The following is a 12,917-nucleotide window of genomic DNA, read 5'->3' on the forward strand; positions in this document are numbered from 1 at the left end:
GCTGGGGCCCGGGGCACTCAGATCGACCAGCGCTCCTTTCAAAACCAGGTGGTTCTGTCACACCGGCTCCAGGAGGGTGGGAAAAGGCCTGTGACGGGGGACACGGCTCAGGTCTGCCGCTGCCCTGGGGCTTGCTCCCCACTTTCCAGACCTTAGTCCCTCCTGCACCCTACCCCACCTCCAGCCTCCTGCTCAGCCTCTGACAGCTCTCCAGGGCCCCTCGTCATGGTCCAGGCAGGGACGGTAGGGCCGAGGCGAGGCCCAGATGGTGCTGGCTGGAGAGAATGGGTGTTCAGGTGTGTTGAGCCCCCATCAGGAGGGCACCAGTGGCTCTGTGTAGGTTTAAGGTATCTCATTTCCTGGGCAGGTGGCTGGTCCAGGAGTGGGCGTGGGGCTTGGGTGGGGCAGAGGTGGCTGGGAGGAACGGGAGGAGCTTGAGGCCCGCTGGGACATCTCTGGCTCTGGGCGATAAAGCTGACAGTCCTCAGCCTTGCAGACACTGCCATTACTCCTTCCTCCTGAGGACGCTGCCTCATGGCTCTGGTAAGACCCAGAGGGCACTGGTTCCTGCAGCCTGGTTAGCACTGTTTCTTTAGGGAGTGGTAGGCTTCTCCAGGTGTTTGCTGGCCTTGGACCATGGTGGGGAGCAGAAGCCAGGGAAGAGGTCTTGGGATGAAGGATCATTCAGTGTTCTTCCTGCCCTAGAGATGGGCTCCAGGCAGAACTCCCTGGCATGGTGGATTCAGGCCCTGAGAACTCAGGCTCCCAGCTACCGTCCTGGGGCCCCAGAGGCAGCAGCTGCTCTGGCATTGCTTCTGACTCAGTTGCTTGGAGGTGTGGGGGCCCCAGGGTTGACAGTGATGGATGAGCTTCTCCAGCTCTGCCCCTGGACTCCATCAGGGCCCTTCTGAGGCAGGGCTGAAGGCCAGAGGAAGAATGGATTAGCACAGGGTGTCCAATCCCCAGATCTAGGGTTGTGGGTCTGGATGGAGCCACATGGGGACCATCTTTAGCCTGACCTTGGAGGACCTGGAGGACCAGTCAGCCTTTGGGTGAGCTGATCACTGCTGTCCTTAGACCAGTGGAGAGCCCATTTCCAGAACTTCTGGCCAGGGATGGGGAGTATGGGAACGACTCCATTAGGGGGAACAAGGCCAGGCAGAGGCCCACCATACCTCTTTTCTTCCCTCCGTAGCCTCCTCACCTCCTCTGCCACCCTGGGGTCCCTGCTACCCAAGATGAGACTCGAGACTGCTTAGTAAAGGGGAGCCGGGGATGTGGGGTAGAAAGAGTAAGGGTACTGAACCGGGAACTGAAGGGAAGTGTGGGGGTTGAGAGCACAAGTCGAGCTAGCCTGGTCTAGTCCTGGCCCCGATCTCAGGCAAGCACTTCTATTTCCTTGTGGGTTTGGTCATAATAAGTAGTCCCCACGCACAGAATGGCTGTGTGATTAAATCGGGTTAGGCTGCATCAAGCCCTTGGACTGGAGCCGATGTGGAGTGTTGTGTAAGTGTTGGCAGGCGTCATCAGAAGATACCGTAGCCACCTTTTGACTCAGGACTCTGGTGGGGGGAGGATGGACCCAGGGCTGGGCAGGGCTTGTCCTTTTGGTTCAAGATTAGGCCTCATGGTGTCACCCCGCCTCCCTTTTGGGCCCACCACTGGCCGTAAGCCTTTTTCTCTCTCCATCCTCTGCAGGCAAAGGTGCCTGGGACCTGCTTACTCACCATTCGTGTCCTGCAGGCCCATGGCCTGCCCTCCAAGGACCTTGGTGAGTGCTGGGCCTGGGGAGGCAGTGGTTTTGCAACTTCAGAGCCAGCCAGGGCGGTGGGAAGAGACGCAAGTAGGCTGGGTGTGTGTGGGCTCCTTGAGGGTGCAGAGAGGAGGCAGTGGATGGAATGTCGTCGAGGTCAGGCCCCTGCCTCCTGACCAGCCCCGTTCTCTGGGTGTTCTGGGACTGCCAGTGATGGAAGGATGCAGGCTCTGGGTGGCTGGGCTGGGAGGGACTCTTGGCTGTCGCCCTTGCTTCCTCCCCACAGTGACCTCCTCTGACTGCTACGTGACCCTGTGGCTGCCCACGGCCTCCAGCCACCAGCTGCAGACGCGCACAGTCAAGAACTGCAGAAACCCTGTCTGGAATCAGAGCTTTCACTTCCGAATCCATAGCCAGATCAAGGTGGATGGGCGTCAGCCCTGGCCCCGCTCACTGTCCCCCACTGTTGCCTCCCAGCCTCTTGTTCCCTGCCTCACCCCCTCTTCCTGCAGGCCCCTCACTCTATTTCCCTTTCAGAACATTGTGCATCTTAGAGTCTTTGACCAGGACCTTCTGACCACGGATGACCCTGTGTTGTCAGTGCTGTTTGACGTGGGGACCTTGCGGGCTGGGGAGACCCGGCGCAAGAGCTTCTCGCTGAGCCCTCAGGTAAGGCTGTGTGCGGGGCCGTGGAGGGCCTTGGCCCAGGGAGGGGCTGCTTCGGAGGGTCACCAGGTACACGGCTCTCTTCTCCAGTGAGTAATCCAGGAGTCCCAGAGGCTCTGTCAGCCAGGAGCTACTGGGCAGTCTTGTCCCTGCCCCTGTCTTGGCCCCTAAGCCAAGGGCAGGGTTCTTGGAGCAGTCCAGGGAGGGTGGACAGTAACTCTCCTCACAGCTGGGACTGTAGCAGCCCAGGTGTCTGGGGGATTTACAGACACACACACACACAGTCTCTCTCTCTCTCCCCTCACTGTTTCTAACTTGCTTCTTTCTCCCTCCAGGGTGAGGAACGCCTGGAAGTTGAATTTCGGCTGCAAAATCTGTGAGTTGGGCTGTGGGGCTGTTCCCAGGTGGGAGTGACTCCTTCTGGGAGGGACAGAGCCCAGCACGCCCAGAGCTGACACCCCTTCCCTGGGAGGCGTCTGGGGTGGAGGAGGAAAGCCCAGGTCCCTTGGAGGGTGAGAACCTGGGAATGTGGATTCTTGCTGAGGGTCACTGGGGGCTCTTTCCAGGACTGATGGTGCTGAGTACCTCTTCAGCAATGGCATCCTAGTGGTGAGTCTAGAACACCCCCCCACCACCCCACCATACCGTCTGCTTGCCCTCCTCCCTGGCCTGAAGCTCAGGCCTACTGCAGGGGTTGGGTGCAGCTGTTGGAGGGCCCTGGGATTTCAGTTCAAGAAGATCCCACCCCAAGCAAATGTTTGGTCACTCAGGGCCAAGGTGAAAAGGTGTCAAGGAACAAGAACCGGAGTCCTGGGAAGGGTGGGGTCTCTACAGGGGAGGGGCTCGAGTCTGAGGGGCTCTCTTTACACCCAGGCCCGGGAGCTCTCCTGCTTGCATGTTCGACTGGAGAAGGCAGGGGACTTTCAGGGTGAGTCCCTGACCTGCTGGGACCCACCGGGCTAGCCCTCCGGCTCTCAGCCTTTGTTGTCCCCTTTCTGAGGGGACCTTGTACTCGTCGCCCCCAACTCTTGGTCAGGAGCAGGGGGCAGGGGATGCATCCCCACTGGGTCTTTACCCCTCAGTCCTCAGAGGGCTGCAGTGGGGTCCCATCTCCCAGCCCAGCTCTGGACCAGACTGCCATCGCAGTAGGGGGAGGGGCATGCCCCCACCCTCATTCCAGACACCTTAAGTGAGACAGGGGCCTCTTGGGCTGAAATCACACTCCTAGCCTCTCTGCTCTGGTTCCTGCTTCCAGAGTCGGAGGGCAGAGTTCAGCTTGTGGTTCCTGGGTCCTGTGAGGGTCCACAGGAAGCCTTCGTGGGTGCCGGCTCCTTCCGCTTCCATTGGCCGGCCTGCTGGGAGCAGGAGCTGAGTATTCACCTGCAGGTAGTGCCCACTTCGGCCTGGGTGCCATCTCTGCGTTCACCCCCAGCTTCTCCCGGCACCCCCGGCAGTCAGGCACGCTGGGAGGTGTGGGGTGACCTCGGCCTCCTCTCCCCTTCCTGCTGCTGCTTGCTCCCTCCTAGGGCAATCGCAATCTGTCTTAGGTCCTCTTCATCCTCCCTGCAGGATGCCCCCCGAGAGCAGCTGAAGGTGCCCCTGAGGGCTCTGCCCTCTGGCCAAGTGGTGCGACTCGTCTTCCCTACGTCCCAGGTACTGGTCACCGGAGGAGGAAAGCCAGGTGCACATTGTGGGCGCAGCCCTTGAAGGCCTGTCCTGCTGTAGCAGCTCCTGTCCTTGGCCCCCGCCCTGGGCGAGGGCCAGGCTAGGGGAGAGGGGTCCTCAGGCCTGGCCCCTGTGGAGATGGCTGGGGCCCAAGGGAGCATCGGGCCATCAGAAGATGTGAATGGGGCTGGGGTGAGGGGAGTGAGGTGGCCCAGCTTCATGACTGGAGTGTTCATGGTTTTCAGGAGCCCCTGATGAAAGTGGAGCTGAAAAATGAAGAAGGGTGAGAGGCCACCTGGGCACTGGGGAACGTCACGGGGGACAGGTGCCGGGCACTCAGCCTGGAGGAGAGGACACAGGGAAGCCCCTGGCGGGACGGGCCAGTGATAGTTCTCTCAGAGGCTCAGGGGTTTGCTCCCATTGTGGCATGTGCGGTGTGGGAGGTTTGGCAGTTGAAGGCTCTTACTGACTTTTTACTCTCATTCCTGATTCAGCCAGAGGGGTGAGTACCTAGCCTGGTGCCTGGTGCCTGGGAGGCACTTGAGAAATGTTTGGCTGGGAACGCGGATGGAAGGCAGGAGAGTGGTTAGAGGTGCAGAGCAGGCAAGGAAGCCCAGAAAAGGGCAGTCATACCCCTTGAGGGGCAGCTGTGTGGGCGGGCCTCAGCTGAGCTGCAGGAGACGGGCAGAGTCATCCGCACTAGCCAGCTGCAGGATGAAAGGCCAGCTCCCACCAGGAAGAGGAGGGAACGTCATTTCTGCCCGCTCTGGAGCCGTTTCTGGGTGGGTGAGGGAGAGGAGCTGAGAGGTCCAAGCAGATTGATGGTGTTGGGTCCCGCCGCTTTCCTTCTCTGTGACTCTGCAGTGCTGCTTCCCCAGGGATGTCCCGACCAGGGTCTGGGGTCGCCTTCTCCCCTCAAATCCACACATCAGCCTTCAGTCAGGACACCAGAGGTGGGGCGAGGGTTGGGGAGAAGACAGGTGAGAAGGATGGTGGTGAGCTTTTCAGGGCAGGCCCAGCTTCGTTCTCTGATGACCCCAGGAGCTGCTTCATGGTCCCTTCCTTCCCACCAGACCCAGGGAACTGGCTGTGCGGCTGGGCTGCGGGCCCTGTGGTGAGGAGCAGGCCTTCCTGAGCAGGAGGAAGCAGGTGGTAGCCAAGGCCCTGCAGCAGGCCCTGCAGCTGGATGGAGACCTGCGGGAAGAGGAGGTCTGGGGACTGTGTGGGACTAGGGCGGTGTCTTTGGGCCCAGATGCTGGCACTGGTTGTGCCCTAACCAGACCAGCACTGGTGCCAAGCCTGCTCTGCCTCCTGCATTTGATGTTGTCAGGAGCTTGATTGCATCAAATGCAGAGCATGGCCTGAGCCACCAGGAGCCTGTGAGCTTCCCCACTGGGCTAACCTGCCTTCTCGTTCTTGTTCCTCGGCCTGGTCCCGGTGTTGAGGCTGGGCTCCGGGTGACTGACCAGTGAGATGTACAGCCTCAGGGCCCCCTGCTGGCCTGGGGCCGCTCCTAGGGAGATAACCTCTTCCTGAAAGAGGGAGCGGAGTGGCTATGTGGGAGACTTTTGAGGTGACCCTGGGGCTTCAAGAAAGTAATCACCAGACTCCTTAGGGGTTGAGTGTGGAGATGAGGCCTGGAACCTATCCATTTTTCCTGAGTTCTTAGAACCAGACAGGCCTGACCCTTGCAAGCCTACTTCCAACTAGACCCTCTTCAGGTCTGACTAGAACTGGTCCCGGGAGCCCCTGTTAGACCTTGACGAGGCTGAGCTGTGGGTGAGCTGAGTGGTCCCTTGGATTGCTACCGCCTCTTCCTGTGGCTTGACCTTCCCTCTCCCTAGGGCCTCTTCGAGCCCCATTGTCTTCTCTTCTAGATTCCAGTGGTTGCTGTTATGGCCACTGGTGGTGGTATCCGGGCCATGACCTCACTGTATGGACAGCTGGCTGGCCTAAAGGCGCTTGGCCTCTTGGATTGTGTCTCCTACATCACAGGGGCCTCGGGCTCCACCTGGTGAGCTTGAGTGCAGGAGCCTACGGGTGGCTAGCTGGGCTGTGGCAGGAGGGGGTAAGGTTCTATTAAACTCCACAGGCCTCTCTGACCCAGTTGGAAAGGTGCTCCACGGGACTGTGGAAGGTGTCTTTCCGGCTGCTGCCCTAAAATAGAGCCCAAGGCGTGCAGTGGGGTTCTGGTGACAATCCCTCCGGCTTTGGCTTTTTCCCAGGGCTTTGGCCAACCTCTACGAGGATCCAGAGTGGTCTCAGAAGGACCTGGCAGGGCCCATCGAGTCACTGAAGACCCAGGTGACCAAGAGCAAGCTGGGTGTGCTAGCCCCCAGGCAGCTACTGCGGTACCAGCAGGAGCTGGCTGAGCGTGCCCGCCTGGGCCACCCGACCTGCTTCACCAACCTGTGGGCCCTCGTCAACGAGGCGCTGCTACATGACGAGGTGTGGGCAAGGGCAGAGCAGGGCAGGGGGCGGTGGCCAAAGCCAGGGCATGGTCTGGAGATGGGGAGCAGCTCTGGGCAGTAGGGGCAGGAGAGGCCCCAGGAGACCACGGTGTTCTCATTCCCTTCCCCTAGCCTCATGACTACAAGCTCTCAGACCAGCGGGAGGCCCTGAGTCGAGGCCAGAACCCCCTGCCCATTTACTGTGCTCTCAACACCAAGGAACAGAATCTGACCACCTTTGAATTTGGGGGTGAGTAGTGCTGGAGCCGAGACCTGTGCTCTCATAGTCGGTGGAGTGAGAGGCAGCCCAGCCTGTGTGTGAAGGTGGGCGTTACACACGCTCTGCTGGGCCAAGAGCCTGTCATCCCACCAGAGACACTCAGGCTTTGGAAAGGAGGCGGGGCCATGGGTCCTTGCTTGGGGTGCCAGCAACAGAGCTGAGCCTCCTGATCACAAGGCTTCCTGACGCGGGGCCCGTGGTGGGTGTGTGGGGCCTGAGGGTCCTCAGGTTCCAGGCCCCACCGTGAGGGTGTGTGGTTCTTCACAGAGTGGTGTGAGTTCTCCCCCTACGAGGTCGGCTTTCCCAAGTACGGCGCCTTCATCCCCCCCGAGCTCTTTGGCTCTGAGTTCTTCATGGGGCGCCTGACAAAACAGCTTCCTGAGTCCCGTATCTGTTTCCTGGAAGGTGAGGGGGTCTGGGAGAAGCTGGGGACTTGGGGAGAATGGGCCTGGGCAAGATGGTGGGGTCGACTGTCTCAGCTCAGTCGTGTCCTGGCCCTGGATGGGTGGTGGGAAGGGTCAGGTTGTGGTGAGGTGGGGGACTCTCTTCCTCTTGGGTCTCCTGCTCAGGTATCTGGAGCAACCTGTACGCAGCCAACCTCCAGGACAGCCTGTACTGGTCATCCGAGCCCAGCCAGTTCTGGGACCGCTGGGCACAAGCTCGAGCCAGCCTGGGTAGGTGCCTAGGTTCTTTCACCAGGATGGGAGAGGCAGCTTGTGGGGAGCATGGAGGTGACTCTCAAATTCTGTGAGTCCGCAGAGGCTGGAATAAAGGTCTGAGGGTCCCTTTGCCCTTTTTGACTGCAGACAAGGAGCAGGTCCCCCTTCTGAAGATAGAAGAGCCTCCCACGGTGGCCGGCAGCATAGCGGAGGTTTTCACCGACCTTCTGACGTGGCGTCCACTTGCCCAGGCCACCCACAACTTCCTACGTGGCTTCTCCTTCCACAAGGACTATTTCCAGCACCCTCACTTTTCTGCCTGGAAAGGTCCCTGCTCTCCCAAATCTTCCCATGGCCATCTGAGCCTTGGGTTCCTGATCAGACATCCACTCTCTCCAGTCCCTTGGCCCCACGCCCTCTGAGCTCAGCTCTCTGGGTTACTTGGAGTGAGAGCCACTCTTCCTCTCCTTATGCTGGGGTCAGGGCCCGTCTGTGAGACCTCGGGAGTTGAGGCTCTGCTTTGGCAGCAGAGAGCAGGAGCCAGAGGGACGAGCCTCCTCCTGGCAGCAACATTAGGCTAGACGGGCTGGTGCCCTCAGCACCAGTGACAGCTGTTCCCCACCCGATCTCCCAACCTTTCCAGCTACCAAACTGGACGGCCTTCCCAACGAGCTGACACCTGCAGAGCCCTACCTTTGCTTGCTGGATGTTGGGTACCTTGTCAATACCAGCTGCCCACCCCTCCTGCCGCCCACACGGGACGTGGACCTCATCCTGTCGCTAGATTACAATCTCCATGGAGCCTTCCAGGTGGGCTGTGGGCAGGGTTGGGAGGTGGGGCAACCCTAGGCCTGACCTCAGGTGGTCTGACATCCTGACTCCAGTTTCTGGGCCAGCTTCCCTTTGTGACTGCAACACCACAAGAATGAAAGGCTGTGAATTCTATGAACTCTCCCCCCCGGGAACTTACTCTGCTCAGGAAGTTGGAGTGATGGGCAAGCTGGCGAGATTTCAAGATGTATTTCCTATTTGGGTCTCCTTTGCTGTGTCTGCTCCCCTGTTGGGTCCTGGATCTTTGAGACTCTTTGTTTAGAGTTTCTATGTGGGTCCCAGGAAGTATTTTTACCTCCCAGTGGCAGAACCTGGATGTTAGCAGCCCAGCTTCATTGAGCCCAAAGGAGCTGCTGCAGAAGGGCTGCCCAGTTTAGAGCATTGATCTCTGGCCTGTTGGGTCCAGTAGTGTTTGACTTGGTGTCTTAGCAGACCTCCACTTATTAGTCAGTCCAGTGTGGAGGACACTGGGAGCCCATGGGGCCCTCCTGCTGAGCCCACTTCTGCCCACCCTGCAGCAGCTGCAGCTTCTGGGTCGGTTCTGCCAGGAGCAGGGCATCCCGTTCCCGCCTATCTCACCCAGCCCCGAGGAGCAGTGCCAGCCCCAAGAGTGCCACCTTTTCTCGGACCCCGCCCGCCCTGACATCCCTGCCGTGCTGCACTTCCCTCTGGTCAATGCCTCCTTCAGGGACCACTCTGCCCCCGGTGAGCCACAACCTCCCTCCTCTGTGTCTCCCCCCAGGTGACCCCCAAACCCATCCTCCAGCCCCGGCAGGCATCCCCCATGGCCGGGCTGCACTCTCCCCACAGGGGTCCGACGGACAGCCGAGGAGCAGGCGGCTGGGGAAGTGAACCTGTCTGAATCCGACTCCCCCTACCACTACTCGAAGGTGACCTACAGCCTGGAGGACGTGGACAAGCTGCTCCGCCTGACGCAGTACAACATTTGCAACAACCAGGAGCGGCTGCTGGAGGCCCTGCGTGAGGCCATGCAGAGGCGGAGGCAGCGCACGCAGCGCCGGCCTGAGTGATGGGCGGGATGGGGCCGCGTCCAGCCCCATGGCCCCCGACTCTCTTTGAGGCTCACTTCTTGGCCGCCTTGCTGCTCTGGTTGAGTTGGGGTGATCACCAGCTTCCGGAACCTCTAGCAGTTTGGACGGCCCAGTTGTGGTCTCCAGCCCTCCGAGGGGCTCCCCAGGGTGCACTGCCTGGCACTATCCAGACATTGAATCCACCGGCACCCCTGCTGTGGGCACCCTGGGGTAGGTGGAGGATTTTAAATGGGGGCTGTGGCCTGGTCTCCAGGATGTGGCCAGAGATTCAGAGGTTCTGGGCAGTGTGGGCCATATTTGTATAGGCACACAGAGCCCCATGACCTGGTGTGTCCTTTTGCTTCCTTGCTACCTTGAGTAGCTAGCTGTACAGGGTGAAATAGAGCACTTTATGTATCACAGAGATGCATACAAATGTGAGGTGTGACAGATTACTGTTACTGCTGCCAAAAAGGGACAGGGCATCCCACCTCTTGGTTAGGCATGGTAAGGACGGGTGTAGAAAACAAAACCTCTCCCGAGGCGCCTTGCAGAGCGGGCAGGTCAGCTTGGGCTTCCCTTGCAGAGCAGGCTGTGAGCTCATGGCCGTGTCTGTTCCACCCAAGATCATGCTCTTCAAGCAGAGAGGAGGCCATCTTGGCCAGGGTATGGGGTGTGGGCCTTGCTGCTGCAGCTCTGGCCCTGCCCAGATGACTCACAGGTAATGCCAGCCAGCACTCCTGTCCTCACCCGGGGACTCAGTCGAAGGGCTGCTTCCTGTCCCACAGTAGGGGCGGCCAGACGTGGGACCAGATGAGCCACATAGAGACGGTGCTAAGGGTGTGACCTGAGCAGGCTCTGACCTTGGTGGGGCCCATCTCGGGATGAGGAACCAGCTATTCCAGAAGTTGGTCCTGAAGGGCCGGAGAGCAGGGTGTCCTCGCTTGTAGCCCTGAGGTTTGGCGCCACCTCTGTGTTTGCCTTGAGGCCCACACCTGTCAGAACAGAGAGGTGGGGTGAATTTAGGGCCTAGCTGCCCTGGAATCTTCTCCAAGCACTGGTGCCCCAGGCCTCCTTTGGAATACCTCACCTCTTCCTCATGTTGATGTGGGATTTGGATACTGGGAGGCAGGAGGGACCAGGATGTGCGGGGTGAATGGGGGATGACTGGTTCCCATGATCCGGCTCACTGCATCTGTCTGCCCTGGGCGTGTGACTGAAGGCACAGACCAGGAGAAAGGCCTGCCCTGATCACTGTAGAAGCCACTGTGTCCTGGACCAAGCCTGTTGACTCAGCAGCACATCATCTGAATCCTACATGGGAACCTGCAGGCCCTGCAGGAGTGGGTAATTATCCAGATAACACAATTGTGGCTGCCACCCCTGTCATGACATGAGTGATCCCTCAGGCACAAGGCCGCATGTGGGGTCTGTGCACTATGTCTGTGTGTGTGTGTGTGTCTGGTCCGTGGGCATGTGTCTGGGTGACATCCTGACTCCCAGCCTCTCTGGGACAGTAAGGCTCCTCCCCTCCCTGCTTGCAGGGAGCTGGTCCTTGGACTGGGGAAACCAGGGAAGTTGGAGGTGGGGAAAGAGTGGAGGAGGGGTCTGGCTGCTGCATCTTGGAGAGGGAGGGAGGGAGGGCATGCGGGCATCAGGCAGGCTTCCTGGCATGCGCACAGGGAAGCCAGGTTCACTCACCGTAGATCTGGCCTGAGCAGGACAGTCGGCGGGAGCCTTCTGCAGTTTGCTCTGTGGGGCCAGCCGTCTGCGGGAGCCGCACAGGCCCTGGGAAGCTATAGGTGCACCCTCGCGTCTCCTGCGGCCAGGCGGGCGGGGGGCCACTGTGGAATCTGTGGGGATAGGGAGCCTCAGGTGTAGACTCTTGTCACTGCTGAGAGTGGGTGGGGGTGGCCCCACACCCAAGCAGCATAGTTTAAGTCCCAGGACCTCAGGACTCCCACGTATAGATCCAGGAGGTCTACCTGAGTGGAGCTGGCATGCCGGGTACCCTCTCAGCATTGCGCTCGGTCAGGAAGCCTGAGGGTCTGGCTTGGAGCTCTGGGCTCAGACTGGGGGCTGCGGAGCAAAGGGGGAATGGTGGTCAGCCTGGCCTGGGTGCTAGGACATCTGTGGCAGGAGGCTCCACACCTGCTGCTTCCTTCTTGCTGTGGCATGAAGTCCCAACTCAAGGTGACAGTGCTGAGAGGAGGGGCCTGGAGGGGGACCTGTGGTCTTGAGGGCAGAACCCTTAAAGAGAGACCCAGAGTGTGCTTTTGCCCCTTCCACCGTAAGAAGCCAGCGAGAAGGTGCCTCCTGCAACCTCTCTCACCTGCCAGCACCATGATCTTGGACTTCTCAGCCTCCAGAGCTGTGAGAAATAAATGTCTGTTGTTCACAACCTACCCAGTCTGTGGTTCTGTGGTCGATTATTTAGAGCAGCCCAGACAGCCTAAGAGACACCTGCTTCTGGAGGCTTGGCATACACCAAGCCTTGCCCATGTGGAGGTGTGGCCCAGGGCTCAGGGGCAGGCTCCCCAGTGCAGCCAGCCTCCTGGAAGACTGAATGCAAATGGGTTCCGAATGGCTTATCCTAGAGAAACTCCGGTGCCTTTGGAATTGTGGAAGGATGGCCTCAGGGAGATCACAGTGGAACAGAGCCAGGAACCCGGAAGGAGTCTGAGGTGAGGCCCCTAAGCAACCCCTCCATGTGGAGCCTATCGGACCACCATGACAATAGATTTCTTGTCCAAAGGGTGCTCTCTATGAGCCCTTCCAAGAGTAGAACTGGGCCTGGCCACTGTACAAGACACCCCAAGGGACGTGTGTTCAGAGCTGTCGGAAGACTGGGTCAGAAAAGACCTGTGTCAGGCAAGAGCACGGGGAAGCCCGTAAGGACCCTTGAGAGAAGAGCTCCGGCAGATTCCACAGTGGGCGGAACAGAACCAGGAGGCCATCAAACCTGGCCTCGCTTCTGCTAATTATGTCATCTCTGGCAAGTTGCTTACCCTCTCTGGGCCTCAAATTAAGAAAAAAGGCACTCCCACTTACCCCTCAGGCATAGAGGTAGTAGATGTTAAACATCCAAGGATGCACTAAACGCCAGCAGCTGGGGGCCCAGAAAACCAGTGGCCGCCCCCCCTGCCCCACTCCCCCTGGACCTACCTGTCCAGCTGCTCAGGGCACCCCGCCAGCTCCCAGTCTGCCCTGCAGATGGCGCTGCAGACAGGGTCTCTCCTGCAGCCAGCCTGCCACCCAGACAGTAATGCGTCAAAATCTGCCTCCCGTGTGTGTGTGTGTGTGTGTGTGTGTGCGTGTGCGTGTGTGTGCGCGTGTGCGTGCGTGTACGTGCGCCTGTGTGCGGGGGGGGGGGTGGTCCGGGTGGGGACCCCTCCCTCCAGCCCCCTCAGCTGCTCCCGTAGGCCGTGCCTATCCGTCTCTCCCCTGACAGGGCCCTCACCTTAAGGAAAACGTGTGTTTTCCATCATGGTGATCTACCGGCTTCTCACGCTGCGCTCCTACGAGGTCGACGGAGGCTGTAGAAGCCGTGTTCTGAGGAGAGATTGTGTGTGGGGGGGTGTC

The 12,917-nt window shown here is 59.7% G+C and overlaps 2 protein-coding genes across 11 annotated transcripts in view; one reads left to right on the forward strand and one right to left on the reverse strand.

Moving 5' to 3' along the window:
- The first annotated feature begins 489 nt into the window (after positions 1 to 489).
- PLA2G4B (phospholipase A2 group IVB) lies at positions 490 to 11,740 on the forward strand. 10 transcript variants are annotated; one of them, XR_011258451.1, is made up of 20 exons: positions 490 to 543; positions 1,699 to 1,771; positions 2,040 to 2,422; positions 2,755 to 2,795; positions 2,986 to 3,028; positions 3,293 to 3,347; positions 3,675 to 3,805; positions 3,989 to 4,072; positions 4,330 to 4,367; positions 5,158 to 5,293; positions 5,962 to 6,098; positions 6,310 to 6,532; positions 6,667 to 6,784; positions 7,082 to 7,219; positions 7,384 to 7,488; positions 7,621 to 7,800; positions 8,117 to 8,283; positions 8,823 to 9,009; positions 9,115 to 9,566; positions 10,558 to 11,740. XR_011258451.1 is itself a non-coding variant. In XM_069597878.1 (20 exons), exons 1-20 carry the CDS (start codon positions 535 to 537, stop codon positions 9,333 to 9,335), a joined length of 2,355 nt encoding a protein of 784 aa, XP_069453979.1. In that variant the 5' UTR covers positions 490 to 534; the 3' UTR covers positions 9,336 to 11,740. The 10 variants fall into 10 exon arrangements, 7 of the variants coding, with proteins under 7 accessions (XP_069453979.1, XP_069453978.1, XP_069453983.1 ...); XM_069597878.1 differs by having other exon boundaries at positions 2,040 to 2,176; positions 2,291 to 2,422; positions 9,115 to 11,740; XR_011258453.1 differs by lacking the exon at positions 8,823 to 9,009 and having other exon boundaries at positions 9,047 to 9,566.
- Positions 9,732 to 12,917, reverse strand: part of SPTBN5 (spectrin beta, non-erythrocytic 5) — a 52,566-nt gene continuing 49,380 nt past the window's right edge. The window contains exons 67-72 of the mRNA XM_069597512.1: positions 12,796 to 12,887; positions 12,501 to 12,583; positions 11,668 to 11,706; positions 11,321 to 11,414; positions 11,037 to 11,188; positions 9,732 to 10,330 (exon numbers count right to left, since the gene is read on the reverse strand). Of these exons, the coding sequence (XP_069453613.1) occupies positions 10,170 to 10,330; positions 11,037 to 11,188; positions 11,321 to 11,414; positions 11,668 to 11,706; positions 12,501 to 12,583; positions 12,796 to 12,887 (621 nt within the window). The 3' untranslated portion in view covers positions 9,732 to 10,169. The remainder of the gene's footprint in view (positions 10,331 to 11,036; positions 11,189 to 11,320; positions 11,415 to 11,667; positions 11,707 to 12,500; positions 12,584 to 12,795; positions 12,888 to 12,917) is intronic.

The sequence above is a fragment of the Ovis canadensis genome, chromosome 7 (genome assembly GCF_042477335.2).
Source record: "Ovis canadensis isolate MfBH-ARS-UI-01 breed Bighorn chromosome 7, ARS-UI_OviCan_v2, whole genome shotgun sequence".
Classification (NCBI taxonomy): Eukaryota; Metazoa; Chordata; class Mammalia; order Artiodactyla; family Bovidae; genus Ovis; species Ovis canadensis.

Excerpts from the sequence above, each read along its gene's own strand:
- PLA2G4B (XM_069597877.1), top strand. Across the intron at positions 7,489-7,620 it reads ACAAGCTCGAGCCAGCCTGG|ACAAGGAGCAGGTCCCCCTT; the intron begins GTAGGTGCCTAG and ends TTTTGACTGCAG. Across the intron at positions 8,284-8,822 it reads ATCTCCATGGAGCCTTCCAG|CAGCTGCAGCTTCTGGGTCG; the intron begins GTGGGCTGTGGG and ends CCCACCCTGCAG.